Source organism: Convolutriloba macropyga, chromosome 2 (assembly GCF_964194025.1).
Source record: "Convolutriloba macropyga chromosome 2, txConMacr16.3, whole genome shotgun sequence".
NCBI lineage: Eukaryota > Metazoa > Xenacoelomorpha > Acoela > Convolutidae > Convolutriloba > Convolutriloba macropyga.
The window spans coordinates 64,690,178-64,705,556 of NC_134469.1; the positions used below are offsets into that span (position 1 = coordinate 64,690,178).

At 36.1% G+C, this 15,379-nt stretch overlaps 1 protein-coding gene across 1 annotated transcript in view; it reads left to right on the top strand.

Moving 5' to 3' along the window:
- The first annotated feature begins 2,214 nt into the window (after positions 1–2,214).
- LOC142334969 (uncharacterized) overlaps positions 2,215–15,379 on the top strand; it is a 67,218-nt gene continuing 54,053 nt past the window's right edge. Inside the window, exon 1 of the mRNA XM_075383297.1 lies at positions 2,215–4,011. Coding sequence (XP_075239412.1) covers positions 2,786–4,011 — 1,226 coding nt within the window. The 5' untranslated portion in view covers positions 2,215–2,785. The remainder of the gene's footprint in view (positions 4,012–15,379) is intronic.

Below are 15,379 nucleotides of genomic sequence, written 5' to 3' on the forward strand. Positions count from 1 at the left end.
AAATTTTTATTGTCCTCCAATTTAGAGGCCGAATTCACCATATTTATCGAATCTAATTAAAATAGGGACCAACTTATATTACTGTTCTACTTATACTACTCTTGGTTTTTTAAATTTAATTCGTCATCAAGATTTTTGTTCATTCGCATGATTTAGTTTTTGGTAACATGTGACTTACATCACTGTCAGAAATGAGTTCATCAATTTGAAATTGACTTTTGTTTACTTTAATTCAAAGAGATAAGGTCAAGCGAATGTGTGTCACTTTAAATGAAGGTTATTTAAAATCAGCTAATAGAGGCGGCAATAACTTATACAGATTCTTAATCAAAATATAACATCTCAGCCCTTAATGAAAAGAATGTTTTTTGGTCTTTTTTTTCTTTACGATGCTAGTGCGGCTATTTTTTGGCAATCTGCCCGCTATGTTTTTTAAGATCTGTTCGCACAATTTCATTTTTGAAGTCAAATGGCAGTAGTGATTTTTAATACGCCGAAACAGGAAGTGGAGCGAGAAAGCGAGTGTTTTTGCGGCGTGAAAAGTTTTCGCTCTAATTTTATAGTAGTTACAATACGTTGTTTGAGCAAAGTTCGCTGTCTCGGTAGTTGTTTTTTGTTTACAAGCGGCTTTTCTCTTTTTTATTGGAGTCGGTTGTTTTTTTTATTCGAAAGTTTTTAGTCACACGTGACTTACCTCAATCTCAAAAATGACATCCTCACTCTGAAATTGATTTTTTTTACTTTAATTCAGAGATAAGGTCGAGTGAGTGTATATTATTCTAATTGAAGGTTATTTAAGAGCAGTTAATAGAAGCAGCAATATGTTATACAGTTATCAGAATTTCAAAATCTCCTAAATGAAAAGACTATTTTTTTAGTCTGTCTTTTTAAATCTTTTAGACTGCAGATCTACAAAGCTATTGCGGCTATTTTCTGGCAATCTGCCAGGTATGTTTTTATTATTTTTCAGAGAACTGATGAACCGATCAAAGCTTGGTATTTATCAAAATATATCTTTTCTAGTGCTTCTGGGTACCTAATTATCTCGGAAACAAAATTTTACTGGACAAAATTCTCTGCATGTTATAGAAATGTATTTTTAATCCGTTCTTCGATTCAATTTTTCCATCGAGTACCGCATTAAGTTCTGTTTATCTGGTAATTAATAGCTAACGTTAGCATCGCAAAGTTTATTATATTGACACCCTCTCCTTTTTAAATTGGTTTTACTGTTCGATAACGTTTTTAGTTTGACCTATGTCACGATTTTCACAAGTGATTTCTTGACTCACACACACTGTTTCGAATGGGAAGTTAGAATTCATTCAACAATTTCACGCAAAAACTTTGTCAAAAGATCAAATGAAACGATTAATCAGGAAAGCGCCGGCGCTAAGACTTAATTTTTAAAGACTTAGTGCATTAAATTGTCAAAATTCCTTTGTGTATACTGCTAATTGGTATTAGTATTAAATTTTTATTGTCCTCCAATTTAGAGGCCGAATTCACCATATTTATCGAATCTAATTAAAATAGGGAACAACTTATATTACTTTTCTACTTATACTACTTTTCTACTTTTACAGAAAAATGGGATGTCAGCATTTTTTCTATTGGTTTCTCCTTTGCTGCTTCAATCTCAACGTAGGTCAGTGGGGTCAACGGTAGCTATTTTGCGGCAATCTACCGGCCATGCTTCCACGGACGATTGTTTCCCGAATTTGCCTTCTCTGCTTTGTTTTGTGGAAAAAAAGCGATCTGTACCTATAAGTGGTGTCGTTCGGTGTCGAAATTGTGCAAACGTATATTACCGAAGCATTTCATCTTGTGGCCTGGCGAAAAAGTGTTTGGAATGTATCTCAATTTCTCTTTTGCTTGTTGCAGAATTCTTGCTCGAGTGAAAACGATTGGCAGTGGTCTTTGTACTATCATGACATTGTATCCTGACGGTGGTATCCTGCCATGTGTACTATTGATCATATGTCAAACATCATATATAATAGTTGACCATACCAACTTTTGGAAAAAAGACTCAATCATATGGAGTTCATCTCAAGTCAGCGGATAAAATTTTTTTGGTGTTTACATGAACAAATCTATTTTAAAAACTTCAGCTGATAACGTCATGTGTGACGTTTCTTGGAATTGTGTGCATGTAGCGACACTTGCCATTGCACTTGAGAAATGAAAGCTTCTTTGATTGCACATTGCATTGGCATGTGTTTTTGTGTTTGTATACTCTCATTTGTTCCACCTGGTTGTTGGTTGTTGTCGGTAGGAATACAGCTATGACTGCTGATCAGTGTAGAACTGTGTAGAATGGATCTATCTCTGTTGTTTATGAATTATGCAGCCGTGTTTATTTTGAAGCCTATAATTGCTCCACGTTGTGTTATGCTTTCAAACATTTATTCACAGTTTGCGTGCACTGTGAGAGAGAGCAAGCGAGGTAATGCAATAATGTAGGCTGAAATATTAATGGTGCGGCTGTTTTGTCGCCTGTGAGCCAGCTGCTTCCGCCCCTTCACTCGTTTTATGCTCTTCTTTCGAAAGTAAATGTCTTCGTTTTACCAAGTGCCTACTGTAATAAACTTAAACTTCTCTGACTGAAATAGATTGTTAAATCTTACTTCAAATTGTTAAACATTTAAATCTCACTGTTTAAACGGTTCACCGTCGCTCCGTTGGCTGAGTTGGCGAAATATTGAATTGCTTGCTTTTGATAGAATTTTACCGAGAGTCTCAATCTTTTACATGTATGATCGATCCTCCGTTTTCAGGTTAAATGGCAGAAGGTATTAATGGAGACAAGCCATCTGAGAGCCCCCCGCCAGCCTACAGCGAAAGTACTAAATTTATAACTGCCAAATTCAGCGAGAAAGCTATTAGATTCTCAGTCAACTTACTTGATGCTTCCCGGAATAGCATCGACTTCCTCCGATTGGTGAATAAAAGCCCCGATTTATACGACGCTCCGCTGATAAATTATGCCATATACAGATACGAGACGCTGTGGCTCCCATTAGCTGCAAAGTATGGTTCAAGTGGCTCCGCAAAGTGGGTTGCACCTCTGGACATCCAATGGGCCTGGCACGTTCACATGCTGGCGCCTCTTTATTACGAGAAAGATTGCAAACAGATCGTTGGTGGCGTGGTTGATCACGAATTGACACCTCTGAAGGATTACCCCAAAGCTATGAGCAGTGCAAAGAAGGCATGGGAACAAGCGTATCCACAAGAGCCATTTGAAATTGATGTGAAAAAAGTAGGTAGTAATGGCAAGACAGCCAAGCCCCCTGATTCGTACGTTTCTAAGATTACGTACGATATCGCCACAGCCTCGTCCAGGCAACGAACCTTTTTCTACCAATGCAGTCTGCCCCATTACCTGGACAAGGTTTTCTTGGAAAAGGCAATTGAAAGGTACAAGAAATACTGCTTCTTGAAAAGCCACAATAAAAACACGTTCCTTGTTCCTTGTTATGACTTCGATGTAGTTTGGCATGCGCATCAAGCGCACCCCTACAAGTACAAGGAGGATACTGAGAGAATCATTGGAAAGATGCTGAATCACGATGACTCAGTCAACGAACGTCACGAAGGATCTAAGCTGATGCAAGCAGACGCTCTCACGAGGGAAATGTGGACACAAGTATTCAATGAAAGCTTCAATATAAACGGCGCAATGTTCAGAGGTGACTTGCCCTCTGGAATCGGAACCATGTCTAAGGAGCAGCTACTCAAAGTGGGCTTCTCACAAACTCCCTTCAGGATAACTCAGCTCAAATTAACGATGGGTAATGACGTATTAGAGACCAAGAAATTAAAAATTATGGTCAAATACAGCAACAAGAAAATGACTGTGAATTTGAGTCCCGGGCAGACCTCCTGGAGTGATCAGCTACCAGCTACTTCTGGCAACAATCAGTTTATCCTCGACACCTCTCTCATTCACAAACTCAATGTGGTTAGTTTGAAAGTATCAGTCTTTTCAGTTGTTCAACTAAAAAGGTAATGAGCTGCAGTTGTCTCCAAAGGTTGCAGAACAAAGTTGAAGAGAGCCGCCGCAAGGTACCATGTTCTATCTTTGTCGTCCTACATGCCCATGTTTTGCACTTGTTGACCAAGTAATATCAATCAGTGGAAGGGAAACAAAGCCAACTAACAACGAGTTAAACTAAACTAAACGAGTTATTTTCTCACAAGGAGAACATTTTTATGGGTATACGGAAAAACTAACTCACGCAACAATACTAATTTTATTCTTAGTTATAGTTAATGGAAACTACTTTTATTTGAGAAATCTGCTTTTTCAAACGTCCCGAAATTTTTCGTGACTTAGATGTGACCAACGTAAACCTAATGGGGCAACTTTCCGATATTTTTGTTATGAATATAACTAATGCTGGACTCCATATTTTAACTTAACCTAACGATTGTTCGGAAAGACTATTAGTGCTGAGCGGAATATACGAGTTGTTGGTGAGTATCTAGATGCAATTTTTTCACAATTTTCGGAGAACTACGTGTGCATTTCGAAGTCTTAACCAACTATAATTTGCTCTACAACAAAGTTTATAGTAATTATGGGAGAAGTGTGTCTTTACACAATTTTGGTTTAAACGTTATTTCACGGTGTTTTTTCGCTTTTTGGAGTGATTCGACTTTTTGTCAAAACAAACGGGATCAACTGCTTGGTAAGATTGCTGAGCAGCTATTATTCAGCCTTTGCCTTTTTTGGTGCTTTGCCTCTGTTGGTGCTTGTCGGGAAACAATTCAGGCAGACAATCATATTCTGAAGGGTAATTTTGGGATATTTGAACTAGCTACAAACCCCTAGCCTATCGTCCGAAACTGATCTGTCCGACTTCAAGCAGTTTGTTTTTGTCGCGTTTTTGATAATTTTTGAAGTGTTTAATTGCACTAAAACGAAGTTTGTACGCAATTATATTAGTCCCGTTTGTCATTTTTCGATTTTCCGCTTGACCGATTTTTGTCTGACCCAGTTGACTTTTCGTCCTTAAAAACAGGATAAACAGGTAGTGCCCAGCGGGCATTAAGTTTATTTAGAGGCCCTTAGCCGCGTTTAGTAGTCCTCCAAGTGCGTAGCGTGATGAAGCTACCGGGAAGGCCGTAGTTTAAGGTTGATAGGTCATTTTTAGGAGTTTTTGAAGATTTATTTTTCTAGCTTTTCGAAAGTTTCTATTTTGAGTCTTTTCAGCCCTAGCTGTCAAGGAAACCTCCTCTACTGTTTGACTATAGCTTACTGCCTGGTTTTGAGTGGTAATGGATTGGCTTTCAACATCTTAACATCACGAATTATAGCATTTTTAGACAAAACTTGCAATTTTCTTCAAATTTTTTTGACATTGTAACTATTCAAGTTTTTCCTGACGCAGTGGCCGAAGAACCTTCTTAATGTTTTGATAATAAGTTACTGAAAAATTTTTATTTGCCATGGAATAGTTTTCAACTTCTTAATATCACAAATTTCAGCAACTTTTTGATAAAACTTTCAATTTTTTGCAAGTTTTTGCAGTTGTTTTGCTTATTTTTCTCATTTTTATGTTTCGCCAGCCTGAGGAACCAAGGAACCTCCTGTGGGGTTTGAAAATAGGTTATTACATAGTTTCTAGATGAAATGGATTGTTTTTCAAGATTTTAATATGATGAATTTAAACAAATTATTTAAAAAGTATTTTCAATTTTTTAAGTTTTTTTAAGATAATTTGTTTAAATTCATCATATTAAAATCTTGAAAAACAATCCATTTCATCTAGAAACTATGTAATAACCTATTTTCAAACCCCACAGGAGGTTCCTTGGTTCCTCAGGCTGGCGAAACATAAAAATGAGAAAAATTAGCAAAAAAACTTAAAAAATTGCAAGTTTTATCAAAAAGTTGCTGAAATTTGTGATATTAAGAAGTTGAAAACTATTCCATGGCAAATAAAAATTTTTCAGTAACTTATTATCAAAACATTAAGAAGGTTCTTCGGCCCCTGCGTCAGGAAAAACTTGAATAGTTACAATGTCAAAAAAATTTGAAGAAAATTGCAAGTTTTGTCTAAAAATGCTATAATTCGTGATGTTAAGATGTTGAAAGCCAATCCATTACCACTCAAAACCAGGCAAGGCAGTAAGCTATAGTAAGCATTTTTTTAAGTTTTTTTTTAATAATTTCGATTTTTTTTTATTTTTTCAGCACTAGGGGCTCAGGGACCTCCTCCGAGTTGTAATAATAAGCTGTTAAATAGTTTCTAGAGTTCATGGAATGGTCATCAATATTTTAATGACTCGAGTTTTAGCATTTTTATGATATAATTTTAAATATTTTCAAATTTTTGAAAATTTTTTGTTCCAAGTGTATGGATCTTTATGAGCCAGTGAAAATATTCAAGCTTTAAATAGGGATACCGGATAGTCTCTTGAGACAATGAAATGGTTCTGATGATATTAATATCGCGAATTTTAGCAAAGCTTAAAATCTGCAATTTTTTAAATGGTTTTTAAAGTTTTTGTCCTTTTCTGAGTTATACTATCATTACTGGCCCACGAAATTCTTTAAGTCTTCAGATGGGTTAAATGACAGAACCTAAGAGAAAAAATGGAATTTTCACTGCGAAATGTGGAAGCTTTTGAATTATGCACTTTCAGTTTTTTCTAAATGGTTTAATTACTAACAGGCTAAAAAACTAGAAATTGCAGAGGCGAATATCATCATGGAAAATATTGCTAGCTCTCTCTTCCTTCCTCTCTCTGTCTCTCTCTCTCTCTCTCCTCTGTTGGTTTGGGTTGCTTTCCTTCTCTTTCACGTTTTATCTCGCACATTCTTTTTCTCTCATTCTCTCCTTAACTCTTGTTTTGTTGCTGCACTTCAGCTGCTGTTAAATGGTATGTTATCTATTACCCTAACCTCACGCAACTTCAATAAAGCTAAAACTAGCCTCACCAAACCCTTGTTAGCTACTGACGAAGCCAACCGCTTGCCGGTCGTTTGAGAGATATTCGCCCGACGTTAGTCGATAGGCAACGTCGTTATCATGCTGGTTTGTCAACATTTTCCCATTTTGATCAAGAATGTCACCATTTTCCTAATTTGATCGACGACATTGATACAGAAGATTGTTTTCTCGCTTCATATTTAAGTGCTAAATTAGCCACCTTTTTATTGATTTGAGGTTGTTTTATCACAATTTTCCTGTCAACCATTTCCTCAAGCTCCAGCAAAGCTAAATAATAACGATTAGGGACTCGTTGAGACCATTCTGCTACTAATATTGATGTTGTCAAAGATATGAAGATGCCTTTTTTGTACTTCTAACCTCTACATTCTAACAAGATTACCAGAATTTTTGATAAACTAAAAATTCTGCGGTTTCTGCAGTGAGTTTTCGTGGTCAAAATGTTTTGCTATGAATGTAAACTTTCGTACGTTTTCATATTCGAACAATTTTTCTGGCTTTAATGCTGTCAAAAGCTGTATTGACAGATAAGCACGTGTTAATCAAAAATTATCAAGTCTGATGTGGCAAAGAATAATATTTTCAGACAAAATGGTTTTAGCTGCAATTTGGATGTTCTGCTAGAGAGCAATTCGCCCACGTTAGTCGGTTATGTTTTATCGTTGTTTAATTGTTCTCGGTCACAATTTGAGGCAATTATGATAGTCGTTTGTCTTGTTTTCATTTCAAACTTTTCACGTGACTATTGCTACTGTGCTAAAATGTACCTTATTTTTTATACTGTTCTTAAACTTATCAAAACGATTATTTAGCCCAATAATTATAATGGCTTAGTGAAATAATTTATTATGAGGTATATTGAACTGCAAAAGTGGTCATGGTCACACCTCAGAAGGATTTGTGGGAATTGATTTGAAACTATCACAAACGAACAGGAAATGAAAAAAAAATATCCTCTCGACGGAAATTTGAAGCAATCATTGTAAATGTGTTTTTTGTAAAATTTTTGCGCGTTTTGGCGGTTTTGTACTAGAAAATACTTCGCCTTCAAGTGACTTTTTTACGCCTGACTTCTCCATTTTTGTATGATCGCAATTGCGCGTTTTGGCGGTTTTGTACTGGAAAATATTTCGCCTTCAAGTGACTTTTTCACGCTTGACTTCTGTATTTTTGTATGATCGCAAGTTTTTTTTAAACAGCAGTTGCTCAGCAAAGCAAACTAAAATGAACAGAACAAACAACGAAATCAAAATTAGAAACGGGATAAACCGTTAAAGCCCAATTTTAGATGGCCATTATTAATTGCTCTCAAACGAAGTTTGTAGCAGTTATGTTGGCCCTGTTGGTATTTTTTAATGCGATTTTTCGCTTGACAGATTTTTTGTGACGCTTTTGACATTTCGTCCTCAAAAACGGGATAAACAGGTAGCGCCCAGCTGGAATTAAGTGCACTTAGATCCCTTCAGCTCACTAGTCTCGAATTATGCGATTCGCAGAAACTGTTTTTAGGCACTTTCATGTTGTGAAGGGCTGTTCTTAGTCTTAAAAGTTTGACTCGCTAGAAAACCTCACGTCATGATGCTAGGTCAGTTTTATCGAATTGACTCCAGAGTCCGACTTCCCCTCCCCCCACGGTTTTTTTTCTACATATTTTTTCCAATCCTTTGTCCGTTTTGTTTAATCAGTGAAAATTCTTTGAATTATAGGTCAGGACTTGTCGTGCTATTTTTTTTAATTCGTCACAATTTTTTTACAGCCAAATGACGTCACACTTCAAAGCTGTTTTTTCCATTTCCTGCAATTTCAACTTAGTTGTGTGTGCGATGTCATTCATTATTCTGATTGGAGTCAGTTTTTAGTTCATTCGCGTGAATAAATTTTTAGACTCAGTCGCAAAAAGGACTTTCCTCTCTTTCAAAATGACTTCCGCTTAGCATTAAGCTAAGCAGAAGTCTTTGAAAGAGAGGAAAGTCATTTTTCGACTGAGTCTGAAAATTTTTCACGCAAATGAACTAAAAACTGACTGCAATGAGGGATTTTTGCTAAACTACTGAGCCTTGTTTTTTGGTCCTTTAAGTGCTTAGCGTGATGAAGCTACCGGGAAGGCAGTAGTGCAAGGTTACAAGGTCATTTTTAGTTTTTGAATGAGTTTTTTCAAGGTTTTTGGAAATTTTTGTAAGTTTTGAGGTTTCTCCGGCCTCGAGAAGAGCCACGGAACCTCCTCTAGGGACTGATAATAGAATATTTCAGTTTTTTAAAATTTTGTCCGGCACCAGGTGCCCAGGGACCTCCTCCGAGGTTTCCTAATAAACTGCTGCATAGTTTCTGGGGTTAATGAAATGTTGATCAATTTTTTAATGACTCGAGTTTTTTGATAAAACTTCGGAAAATTATTATGTTTCAAGTTTGTGTCTTTATGAGCCAATGAAATTGTTTAAGGCTTGAAATAGGGACATTGGATAGTCTCTTGAGACAATGAAATGGTTCTGAAAATAGTAATATCACAAATTTTTACATGATTTGCTTAAAGTTGAATATCTGCAATTTAAGTTTTTAAATGTTTTTTTCCTTTTTACGATCATTATTGGCCCGAGTTAAACGATCATTATTGGCCCACGAAATTCTTTAAGTTTTCAGATGGGTTAAATGACAGAACCTAAGAGAAAAAATGGAATTTTCACTGCGAAATGTGGAAGCTTTTGAATTATGCACTTTCAGTTTTTTCTAAATGATTTAATTACTAACAGGCTAAAAAACTAGAAATTGCAGAGGCGAATATCATCATGGAAAATATTGCTAGCTCTCTCTTCCTTCCTCTCTCTGTCTCTCTCTCTCTCCTCTGTTGGTTTGGGTTGCTTTCCTTCTCTTTCACGTTTTATCTCGCACATTCTTTTTCTCTCATTCTCTCCTTAACTCTTGTTTTGTTGCTGCACTTCAGCTGCTGTTAAATGGTATGTTATCTATTACCCTAACCTCACGCAACTTCAATAAAGCTAAAACTAGCCTCACCAAACCCTTGTTAGCTACTGACGAAGCCAACCGCTTGCCGGTCGTTTGAGAGATATTCGCCCGACGTTAGTCGATAGGCAACGTCGTTATCATGCTGGTTTGTCAACATTTTCCCATTTTGATCAAGAATGTCACCATTTTCCTAATTTGATCGACGACATTGATACAGAAGATTGTTTTCTCGCTTCATATTTAAGTGCTAAATTAGCCACCTTTTTATTGATTTGAGGTTGTTTTATCACAATTTTCCTGTCAACCATTTCCTCAAGCTCCAGCAAAGCTAAATAATAACGATTAGGGACTCGTTGAGACCATTCTGCTACTAATATTGATGTTGTCAACGATATGAAGATGCCTTTTTTGTACTTCTAACCTCTACATTCTAACAAGATTACCAGAATTTTTGATAAACTAAAAATTCTGCGGTTTCTGCAGTGAGTTTTCGTGGTCAAAATGTTTTGCTATGAATGTAAACTTTCGTACGTTTTCATATTCGAACAATTTTTCTGGCTTTAATGCTGTCAAAAGCTGTATTGACAGATAAGCACGTGTTAATCAAAAATTATCAAGTCTGATGTGGCAAAGAATAATATTTTCAGACAAAATGGTTTTAGCTGCAATTTGGATGTTCTGCTAGAGAGCAATTCGCCCACGTTAGTCGGTTATGTTTTATCGTTGTTTAATTGTTCTCGGTCACAATTTGAGGCAATTATGATAGTCGTTTGTCTTGTTTTCATTTCAAACTTTTCACGTGACTATTGCTACTGTGCTAAAATGTACCTTATTTTTTATACTGTTCTTAAACTTATCAAAACGATTATTTAGCCCAATAATTATAATGGCTTAGTGAAATAATTTATTATGAGGTATATTGAACTGCAAAAGTGGTCATGGTCACACCTCAGAAGGATTTGTGGGAATTGATTTGAAACTATCACAAACGAACAGGAAATGAAAAAAAAATATCCTCTCGACGGAAATTTGAAGCAATCATTGTAAATGTGTTTTTTGTAAAATTTTTGCGCGTTTTGGCGGTTTTGTACTAGAAAATACTTCGCCTTCAAGTGACTTTTTTACGCCTGACTTCTCCATTTTTGTATGATCGCAATTGCGCGTTTTGGCGGTTTTGTACTGGAAAATATTTCGCCTTCAAGTGACTTTTTCACGCTTGACTTCTCTATTTTTGTATGATCGCAAGTTTTTTTTAAACAGCAGTTGCTCAGCAAAGCAAACTAAAATGAACAGAACAAACAACGAAATCAAAATTAGAAACGGGATAAACCGTTAAAGCCCAATTTTAGATGGCCATTATTAATTGCTCTCAAACGAAGTTTGTAGCAGTTATGTTGGCCCTGTTGGTATTTTTTAATGCGATTTTTCGCTTGACAGATTTTTTGTGACGCTTTTGACATTTCGTCCTCAAAAACGGGATAAACAGGTAGCGCCCAGCTGGAATTAAGTGCACTTAGATCCCTTCAGCTCACTAGTCTCGAATTATGCGATTCGCAGAAACTGTTTTTAGGCACTTTCATGTTGTGAAGGGCTGTTCTTAGTCTTAAAAGTTTGACTCGCTAGAAAACCTCACGTCATGATGCTAGGTCAGTTTTATCGAATTGACTCCAGAGTCCGACTTCCCCTCCCCCCACGGTTTTTTTTCTACATATTTTTTCCAATCCTTTGTCCGTTTTGTTTAATCAGTGAAAATTCTTTGAATTATAGGTCAGGACTTGTCGTGCTATTTTTTTTTAATTCGTCACAATTTTTTTACAGCCAAATGACGTCACACTTCAAAGCTGTTTTTTCCATTTCCTGCAATTTCAACTTAGTTGTGTGTGCGATGTCATTCATTATTCTGATTGGAGTCAGTTTTTAGTTCATTCGCGTGAATAAATTTTTAGACTCAGTCGCAAAAAGGACTTTCCTCTCTTTCAAAATGACTTCCGCTTAGCATTAAGCTAAGCAGAAGTCTTTGAAAGAGAGGAAAGTCATTTTTCGACTGAGTCTGAAAATTTTTCACGCAAATGAACTAAAAACTGACTGCAATGAGGGATTTTTGCTAAACTACTGAGCCTTGTTTATTGGTCCTTTAAGTGCTTAGCGTGATGAAGCTACCGGGAAGGCAGTAGTGCAAGGTTACAAGGTCATTTTTAGTTTTTGAATGAGTTTTTTCAAGGTTTTTGGAAATTTTTGTAAGTTTTGAGGTTTCTCCGGCCTCGAGAAGAGCCACGGAACCTCCTCTAGGGACTGATAATAGAATATTTCAGTTTTTTAAAATTTTGTCCGGCACCAGGTGCCCAGGGACCTCCTCCGAGGTTTCCTAATAAACTGCTGCATAGTTTCTGGGGTTAATGAAATGTTGATCAATTTTTTAATGACTCGAGTTTTTTGATAAAACTTCGGAAAATTATTATGTTTCAAGTTTGTGTCTTTATGAGCCAATGAAATTGTTTAAGGCTTGAAATAGGGACATTGGATAGTCTCTTGAGACAATGAAATGGTTCTGAAAATAGTAATATCACAAATTTTTACATGATTTGCTTAAAATTTGCAATTGTTTTTAAAATTTTAATCAATTTAACAATCATTGCAGAGCTCCAGAAACAAAAAATGGTTTTGAACATTTTTTTCACTGCGAAATATGAGACCTTTTTGAGTTTTGCACTTCCAGTTTTTTCTATAAGATTTAAATACTAACAAGAAAACTCTAGTAACAAGGCAAAACTCTAGAAAACTAGAAGTTGCAGACTCAAATCTCATCATGGAAAATATCACTAGCTATCTCTCTATCTATCTGTCTATCTCTCTCTGTTGGTTGGGATTTCTTTGCTTCTTTTTTCCGTACACGTTTTATCTCGCACACTCCATCCCTTTCCTTAACTCTTCTGTTGATGCCGCACTTCAGCTGCTGTTGTGGCGTGATATATTACCCTCACCTGACGCGCCTTCAATTAAGTTAAAGCTTGCATCACTAAACCGTGGCTAGCTACTGATGAAGCCAAACGGTCGTATGAGAGCAATTCGCCCACGTTAGTCGGTTATGTTTTAACGTTGTTTAATTGTTCTCTGTCACAATTTGAGGCAATTATCATAGTCGTTTGTCTTTTTGTTTTCATTTCAAACTTTTCACGTGACCCTTTATATTGCTACTGCGCCAAAATGTACCTTATTTTTTATATTGTTCTTAAACTTATCAAAAACGATTTTTTAACCCAATAATTATAATGGCTTAGTGAAATAATTTATTATGAGGTATATTGAACTGCAAAAGTGGTCATGGCCACACCTCAGAAGGATTTGTGGGACTTGATTTGAAACTATCACAACCAAACAGGAAATGGAAAGAAAATATCGCCTCGAACGAAATTCAGCCTCTCATGAGACATTGAAATGGTTCTGATGATATTAATATCGTGAATTTTAGCAAAGTTTAATATCTGCAATTTAAGTTTTTAAATGTTTTTTTCCTTTTTACGATCATTATTGGCCCGAGTTAAACGATCATTATTGGCCCACGAAATTCTTTAAGTTTTCAGATGAGTTAAATGACAGAACCTAAGAGAAAAAAATGGTATTGGACATTTTCACTGCGAAATATGGAAACTTTTGAATTATGCACTTTCAGTTTTTTCTATATGATTTAATTACTAACAGGCTAGAAAACTAGAAGTTGCAGAGGCTAATCTCATCATGGAAAATATTGCTAGCTCTCTCTCTCTCCCTCTCTCTGTCTCGCTCTCTCTCTCTCTCTCTCTCTCTCTCTCTGTTGGTTGGAGTTTCTGTCCTTCTCTTTCTCTTTCACGTTTTATCTCGCACATTCTATTTCTCTCTTTCTCTCCTTAACTCTTGTTTTGTTGCTGCACTTCAGCTGCTGTTAAATGGTATGTTATCTATTACCCTAACCTCACGCAACTTCAATAAAGCTAAAACTAGCCTCACCAAACCCTTTTTAGCTACTGACGAAGCCAACCGCTTGCCGGTCGTTTGAGAGATATTCGCCCGACGTTAGTCGATAGGCAACGTCGTTATCATGCTGGTTTGTCAACATTTTCCCATTTTGATCAAGAATGTCACCATTTTCCTAATTTGATCGACGACATTGATACAGAAGATTGTTTTCTCGCTTCATATTTAAGTGCTAAATTAGCCACCTTTTTATTGATTTCCTCAAGCTCCAGCAAAGCTAAATAATAACGAATACGGACTCGTTGAGACCATTCTGCTACTAATATTGATGTTGTCAACGATATGAAGATGCCTTTTTTGTACTTCTAACCTCTACATTCTAACAAGATTACCAGAATTTTTGATAAACTAAAAATTCTGCGGTTTCTGCAGTGAGTTTTCGTGGTCAAAATGTTTTGTTATGCATGTAAACTTTCGTACGTTTTCATATTCGAACAATTTTTCTGGCTTTAATGCTGTCAATATTGACAGATAAGCACGTGTTAATCAAAAATTATCAAGTCTGTTGTGGCAAAGAATAATATTTTCAGACAAAATGGTTTTAGCTGCAATTAGGATGTTCTGCTAGAGAGCAATTCGCCCACGATAGTCGGTTATGTTTTAACGTTGTTTAATTGTTCTCGGTCACAATTTGAGGCAATTATGATAGTCGTTTGTCTTGTTTTCATTTCAAACTTTTCACGTGACTATTGCTACTGTGCTAAAATGTACCTTATTTTTTATACTGTTCTTAAACTTATCAACTAGGCTGTTCTGCTAGAAGATGCGACGCTTCGAGTAGCTTGCGGAATTCTTCCTGCTATGTTTCTTTAACTGTTCGCATATTTTGATGATATGATGTCGAATTGCAGTAGTGAATTTTGGTCACGCCGATACAGGAAGCCAAGCGAGTTTTGAGGTTTCGAATTTTTCGCTTCAATTTTAAACTTAAATGAGAAAAAGTGTGTTTGAACAAAAGCTAGCTTTCTTGCCTGTGTTTGTATGCGGCAATTTGACTGAATTATAGTGGTTTTTCGTTTTTTGTGGTCGGATATTTTTGAAACCGTACCTAGTTTCTAAGTCTAGTTTTGTTCTTCCGTTAGATAACTTGTTATATCGCTTCCTCTTCAAATCAGCCACCCTTTTAGCGATTGTTGTATTATTATCACAATTTTTTAGGTTTTCCATTTCCTCAAGCTCCGAGATCAGTCAAATGATGACAAATAGAGACTCGTTGAAGTCATTCTTCTAACAATACAGTCGTCTGTGTAGAAAATGTTAATCGCGGGTTATGAAAACGTACGAAAGCTTTCATTCATAACAAAACATTTTGACCCCGAAAACTACTGTAGAAACCGCAGAATTTTTGGTTTATCAAGAATTTTTGGTTACAATTTTTTAATATAAGCAGACTATGGCTAGACTATAACAAAGCTGGCAATTGTTTTTGGTGTACTTTGGTT